Source organism: Bufo gargarizans, chromosome 2, assembly GCF_014858855.1.
Source record: "Bufo gargarizans isolate SCDJY-AF-19 chromosome 2, ASM1485885v1, whole genome shotgun sequence".
NCBI classification, from domain to species: domain Eukaryota; kingdom Metazoa; phylum Chordata; class Amphibia; order Anura; family Bufonidae; genus Bufo; species Bufo gargarizans.
The window spans coordinates 521,635,174-521,642,531 of NC_058081.1; the positions used below are offsets into that span (position 1 = coordinate 521,635,174).

General features: G+C 43.0%; 1 protein-coding gene across 1 annotated transcript; it reads right to left on the minus strand.

The window, feature by feature from the left end:
- Positions 1-2,599: 2,599 nt before the first annotated feature.
- Positions 2,600-6,695, minus strand: NRIP2 (nuclear receptor interacting protein 2). Its single transcript, XM_044277995.1, has 6 exons — positions 5,929-6,695; positions 4,589-4,828; positions 4,127-4,209; positions 3,549-3,637; positions 3,223-3,275; positions 2,600-3,139 (listed from the first exon to the last, which is right to left on the minus strand). Exons 1-6 carry the CDS (start codon positions 6,127-6,129, stop codon positions 3,011-3,013), a joined length of 795 nt encoding a protein of 264 aa, XP_044133930.1. The 5' UTR covers positions 6,130-6,695; the 3' UTR covers positions 2,600-3,010.
- Positions 6,696-7,358: the final 663 nt, after the last annotated feature.

Consider the following 7,358-nt stretch of genomic DNA (forward strand, 5'->3'; position numbering starts at 1 on the left):
TAAAATTCTATAAATGTTAACCAATGAAAGTCAGACATTGTTTTTCAACCATGCTTCAACAGAATTATGTAAAAAAATAAACTCATGAAACAGGCATGGACAAAAATGATGGTACCCCTAACTTAATATTTTGTTGCGCAACCTTTTGAGGCAATCACTGCAATCAAACGCTTCCTGTAACTGTCAATGAGACATCTGCACCTCTCAGCAGGTATTTTGGCCCACTCCTCATGAGCAAACTGCTCCAGTTGTGTCCGGTTTGAAGGGTGCCTTTTCCAGACTGCATGTTTCAGCTCCTTCCAAAGATGCTCAATAGGATTGAGGTCAGGGCTCATAGAAGGCCACTTTAGAATAGTCCAATTTTTTCCTCTTAGCCATTCTTGGGTGTTTTTAGCGGTGTGTTTTGGGTCATTGTCCTGTTGCAAGACCCATGACCTGCGACTGAGACCAAGCTTTCTGACACTGGCTAGTACATTTCTCTCTAGAATTCCTTGATAGTCTTGAGATTTCATTGTACCCTGCACAGATTCAAGACACCCTGTGCCAGACGCAGCAAAGCAGCCCCAGAACATAACAGAGCCTCCTCCATGTTTCACAGTAGGGACAGTGTTCTTTTCTTGATATGCTTCATTTTTTCGTCTGTGAACATACAGCTGATGTGCCTTGGCAAAAACTTCGATTTTTGTCTCATCTGTCCACAGGACATTCTCCCAGAAGCTTTGTGGCTTGTCAACATGTAGTTTGGCATATTCCAGTCTTGCTTTTTTATGATTCGTTTTCAACAATGGTGTCCTCCTTGGTCGTCTCCCATGTAGTCCACTTTGGCTCAAACAACGACGGATGGTGCGATCTGACACTGATGTTCCTTGAGCATGAAGTTCACCTTGAATCTCTTTAGAAGTCTTTCTAGGCTCTTTTGTTACCATTCGGATTATCCGTCTCTTAGATTTGTCATCAATTTTCCTCCTGCGGCCACGTCCAGGGAGGTTGGCTACAGTCCCATGGATCTTAAACTTATGAATAATATGTGCAACTGTACTCACAGGAACATCTAGTTGCTTGGAGATGGTCTTATAGCCTTTACCTTTAACATGCTTGTCTATAATTTTCTTTCTGATCTCTTGAGACAGCTCTTTCCTTTGCTTCCTCTGGTCCATGTCGAGTGTGGTACACACCATATCACCAAACAACACAGTGATTACCTGGAGCCATATATATAGGCCCAATGGCTGATTACAAGGTTGTAGACACCTGTGATGCTAATTAGTGGACACACCTTGAATTAACATGTCCCTTTGGTCACATTATGTTCTGTGTTTTCTAGGGGTACCATCATTTTTGTCCATGCCTGTTTCATGAGTTTATTTTTTTACATAATTCTGTTGAAGCATGGTTGAAAAACAATGTCTGACTTTCATTGGTTAACATTTATAGAATTTTAATTTATTATTACTTTTGTCAGATTAAAGTTATTTCTGTGACCATTGTGACTTTTTCTTTCATTGACCAAAGGGTACCAACAATTTTGTCCACGTCTGTATATATCTGTCACATCCTCTACATCTCTCTACATAGCTTTCACATCGTGTCTATAGAGCTGTCACATCCTCTACATCTCTCTACAGAACTCTCACATCGTCTATAGAGCGGTCACATCCTCTACATCTGTCTACAGAGCACTCACATCATCTATACATCTGAGAAATAGGGGTCATTCCAGATAAAAGTGGTACAATACCGACTATAAATGAGTTAATGGAAGCTCTTAGCTCTACAGAGCTCTCAGATCATCTATGGAGCATCCACATCCTCTACATTTCTCACATCATCTATAGAGCTGTCACATTCTCTTCATCAATCTACAGAACTCGCACATCCTCTGTAGAGCTGTCACATCCTCTACATCTCTCTACAGAGCGGTCCAATCATCTATAGGGCAGTCATATCGTCTACGCCCTTGTGCTTTGTCTCATGAGTACCTTTCTTTGGAGATATGATGACATCCTTGTGGGCCAGCAGACCAGGCACTTTACATCAGAGAGGGATCTGGCCAATCAATACTTATTGGTTTATGAAGACCAATAGAGTGACCCTTAGGGACCTCTTACATCGACCAATGCTGGGCAAAACATGAATACCAAATGACTATATAAAGTTGACTGGCACTCATAACAAGGGTATCTCACACTGCCTGATGCAAAGCAATTGTCTGTGCCCCATTTACGTTTCCTAATTTTAGCAGCACACCCCCTGTTTAGATAGGACTATATGACACTTGACTATTTTAGGTGCCACAAGAAAGAGGTGATCACGCGATAAACTATGTTAAAGTTTACACAGGCCAGTTGTCATGAACGAGCGTTTGTTCCCAATAACTGGCCCAATCCTCAGCTAATGTAAAACAGCCCTAAAGCTGAGCCTACCACGTGGTGCTTACAGATGTCTTTACATTTATCCTTACTGCCACCCAAACATTTAGCGTGTCTCAGCTTGCAACTTATTACATCCTTTCTTGTCATCTGCAAAAAAAAAGTCCAGCACTACTACCCCCATCTTTCCAATATAAAAAGTCAACATGTGACCGTAATACACAAAACATTATTCTTTTTATTATTCTTAAGGCCAGTAGAGGGCGCAGTGGTCGACTCCGTCATCTGTTACTGGCAGTGTGTATGCAGGTGCGCTTCGTTTTTGGGAACAAGCAAATGGGGCAGTTGTTGTACCCCGGAATATGGATGCTAAAACAACAGTGACATGTTAAAATGGGAAACTGCTGACTACATCCAAGCGTCACAAAACTGTAAAGAAATCCCCTCACACAAATGTCCTGATTTCCACAGCTTAGCTCAGTCCTAGCCTCTGTATTTCACACAACAGAAAGAATGGGCAGATCACAGGAAAGCCTCGTTTATGCCCCACTGTTCCTCTCTTCACCTCTCTCCAAGGTGAGGATAAGAGTAGTTCTGCTTTAACTTGTAGCTGTACTTCCATCTGACCAGGAGATGGCGATCTACTGCCCACTACTGTTGCTTATGGTTTCAGTCATCTTCTCTGTTGTGGCTTTCTGAGCTGAGGCGTTCATGAACGGTATCTCTTGGGTTGGGGTCTTTAGGACACCATGCTCCAGGTCAATGCAGGTCTGAAGGGGTAAATTTAGGTCATAATCTGCATCCGTGTCACCCCTTATAGGGACCCATGACAAATAACACACCATGAGCATACCTTGAATGATATCAGTGTCTCCAATCCCATACAGAACTCAATGGTGTCGTCATCTGGAGGCATAAAAGTTATAATAATAATTACTATTATTTTTATTTTATAATGTCTTCTTTAGTCTCAAGGTTACCTTCTAAACTGAGATTTGAAGTTTCAGGCCCAAAGCCTGAGTCTGTCCTACTGAGAGATTCTGATGACAGCATGTCCCCTTCTGTCAGACGTAGTATTATTATGCGGACTACGTGTGGATCCAAGTCACCATTCACATCGATATCTACATCCTGCCCACTAATGTCATATAAACCTTCTACTGGATTTTTGGCTCTTACCTACAATCACGGCTTTGCTGGTCAGCACCACTCCGCCCAGTTCAATGTCCACTATAAACTTCTCCTGAGGACCATTTGTGGTCTGTAACCTGGATTGATATATACAGTAAAACATTGAATTCTATATACGGAATCTTGAAAGCATCTTCAAGCATAGGATTTTAAATTGGGATATCCACCTTTATCTCTTGACATGTTACATAGTTAATACAATTGAAAAAAGACATAAGTCCATCAGGTTCAACCAAGGGATAGGTGGGGACGCGAATCCGAGATAATAACTACATGATCACTTCAGAGAGGATTATAAGTCTGAACCTACACCCCCCTTCCCCCATATTCCTAAAACTCATTAAGTGCCGCAACTGTGACTTGGGAACTACAACAGAAACTACATTGTACATGCAGAGGAGGATACAGATGAGGTGATGTGAAGAGTGTATTCTCATTTATGGCCAGCAGGTGGAGCACTTCCTTTCAGTCTCGGATTGGATTTGGCAGAATCATACTGTGCATGGTGCTGTATGTAAATATGCTCTTTTTCAATCTAATCCCAATTTCTCTATATTCACTCTTACCCCAGTCGTTTCACGCAGGCTTTAGACATGATGTTTTCTTGTCGTTCAGTGGACAACTTGGCACAAATGTCCATGGTACCAACCTAAAATCCAGCAGCACATAGTGAAGTGAATTATATCCGGGCAATAGGTAAGAAACATGTCAACTTTTTAAGTTTTAATAATCGCTGAGCCAAACTGGTACTGTATCTCTGCACAGCTTTATACTGAGATAAAAATGAATAGCGCCATCTATAGGATGGAGGTGACAACTGCATTCATCAGGTTTTCAAATATCCTTGTCCCTAATTGTGTAATAACGCTATATAATTAATTGTGAAATGTTGCAGTTATCATACTGGCCACTAGATGACAGATGAAACTTTAAAACAAAGTGTCACACTTTACAGCCTGTTGTGAAATGTCACGTTAGGAAGAGGTTTAATGACACAATGGCGCTTCTATTATAGTAATGTACCTCACCTTACAGGGGAAAAGCAGGGCATGTCCTCTCCAGCCGTCCACTGTCCTCTCCTCAGGTTTTTTGGTAGGCAGAAGCTGATTTGGCACAAGACTTTGATCTTCATCCTGCAAGGATGGTCCTGTCTCCACCTTAGGTGATTGGGCCTCTTGACCACACAGGTTGGGGACCTGAGCTAATCCGCTGGTTTCCTTAACTGGGCTACCTCCCATGAGACGCCTCTGGATCACACTGTGAGGTTGCTGAACACATAACACAAACCTTACTAGTAGGAAAACTGTGTCAACGCTACATGAGCCGGTTCTCAGCAGTTACTTTTACCCACTGATCCACTTCTGCATGCATTCACTCCTTAGCATTGATTCCTTCCATCAGCAAGGTAGAGCTAGCTGTTCCTTAACAGGCACTTAGACGTCACCTTATGATCTTACTCACTATAGTCGATTCCTGCATGTATTTGGTAACCACTTATCCATCTTCTTATACCACAATATCTGTACCCACTTTACAACACCTACTTTCCATCCCTCAAGCCACTGCTCAGGTCCTTTAACACGGCACATATATGCTTAAACTGTAAATCTTTTATACCACTGATTCCCCTATTGATGCTGATCTGTCCCCATATCCCACCAACTATAATGGAGTAACAACCTTCTCACTCCAGCTACGGGTCACTGCTTTATCAGTGTGTAATTAAACTATAGCCCCTTTACCACTGTTCCAGCTCTTGATATTTTACATTTAGCCTTTACCGTGCCACATTACCACACATTCACCCGAGTTGTATTACAAACATTTACCTACTGATCCTTTTCTTCTATCCTATACTGTGTCCCGTAATCACTGATCCAAATGTTAATAGTAATATGTAGATCAGGCATCCTCAAACTGCGGCCCTCCGGTTGTTGTAAAACTACATCTCCCACAATGCCCTGCTGTAGGCTGATACCTGTAGGCTGTTCGGGCATGCTGTAAGTTGTAGTTTTGCAACAGCTGGAGGGCCGCAGTTTGAGGATGCCTGATGTAAAGCATTCTGCAACCCTTCACCACTGATCCCTCATCAGGGATTGCTACTGCAATGTTTACCACTGATCCTTCTCTAGTTTATAATCCATCAATGTCCCATTACCACTGATCCACCACCATATTACTGCACTGTTAACCCCTCCCCACTGATCCGTCACCAATGCTTGCTGAATATTTATGATTTCCATGCACAACTGCTCTTCCCACTAAATATCAGAATCCGCAGTGTTACCCCTCAGCCTCCCCTGCTCATTGCTGCGTATTTGTCCCGCACAGATCTCCTCGCATCCCTCTCAGCCAACTCTCTGCTTACCAGGTCCTTGGAGGTGCCAAGTCTCCGCAGTTGGTCCAGAGGCAACAGATCTGCAGAATCCTTGTGCACAAACTGGGTGGCTTGTTTGAGACGTCTTTGCTGGCGCAGGATGGCAGAACCCCGGAAGCCTTGCTCTTTTCTTGGGGAACCTCTTATGCTGGCATCTTCCCCAAGACCCAAGGGTGGCCTCTGGAAGCTCATGGTGCAAGAGCGGAATCGAGGAGCAGACAGCACCCTCCTACAACTTAATGTGCAAGTGACTTGCTTGCTTGATATCTTCCTGTGGTTGTCACCCTCCCTGTCACAGTTTCTTGTCTTACTGCCTTTGTTCCTTCCCCCTTCCTCCTCAATGTAATGATCTGTCTCTCCCTTTCTGGTATTCTGGGGATTACTCGAGGAGCGCCCTCCTCCCACTCTGCAGAGGTTCCCTGCTCTGCACCCCCTCCCCTCTCCTCCTCTTTTTTCTCCCTATCACCCTCTGCCTGGTCCCTGTATCAGCCCGAGCTTCTCCTATAAAAGCATCACGTCTGAACCTGGCAGAGGAGCAGCAGGATGATAGGTGCATCCAGAGCGAGCAAAATCCTGCAGCGCCAATCCGATAAAGTGCAGCTCTACATAGGAGCTACTTTGTATAAAACAAATGTCAAATGGCTTAAAGGGGAATTCCATTTAGGTGCTTCTTTTCTTATTGCGAAGTGTATAAATGGAATGAATGTCACAAAAAATGGACAATTTACTCTGAATTTATGAATAATAGTAAGATCAGAGCCTTATACACGGGGTGACGATTTACGATGTTTGTGTAATAGTGTAGACAGGATGTGTAACCCGGGCGACTATAATGTTAACGCTATGGGGGAGCGACAAATGATTGTTCGTACAAACATCTGCTATATCAATGGCGCCCTGGTATAAGGAGCCTTACTTAAAGGGGATTCCACTTTGGGGTGACTTTAAGGGGGATTCCACTTTGGGGTGACTTTAAGGGGGATTCCACTTTGGGGTGACTTTAAGGGGGATTCCACTTTGGGGTGACTTTAAGGGGGGATTCCTCTCTGGGGTGACTTTGCATAAGCAAATAACAAATTGCTTAAAGTGAATTCCTTTTTATGCTACACCGTAAGTGAATAACGGGAGACACAGAAAAATGTTTAATGAGCAATTCCACTTTGGTTCTGTGTTGTATAAATGGCATGGTACATTGCTTAAAGGGGAATTCCACTTGGCGACTTCTGCATACATGATAGAAAATGACAAAGATAAATAAATTTTGTAACCTACAGAGTACGTGAATAATATGACAATCAGACAATTGCTTAAAAGACAAGTCCACATTTCGGCTACTCTGCATTGATGAATAGTAAATTCCTTAAAGAGGAATTCCACAAGGGAACAACTTTGGGGGTCATTTATCAAACTGGTGTAAAGTA

Excerpts from the sequence above, each read along its gene's own strand:
- NRIP2 (XM_044277995.1), bottom strand. The coding sequence starts at position 6,129 with ATGAGCTTCCAGAGGCCACCCTTGGGTCTTGGGGAAGATGCCAGCATA. Across the intron at positions 3,638-4,126 it reads GCCTGCGTGAAACGACTGGG|GTTACAGACCACAAATGGTC; the intron begins GTAAGAGTGAAT and ends ATATCAATCCAG. Across the intron at positions 3,276-3,548 it reads CAGCAAAGCCGTGATTGTAG|ATGACGACACCATTGAGTTC; the intron begins GTAAGAGCCAAA and ends TTATGCCTCCAG.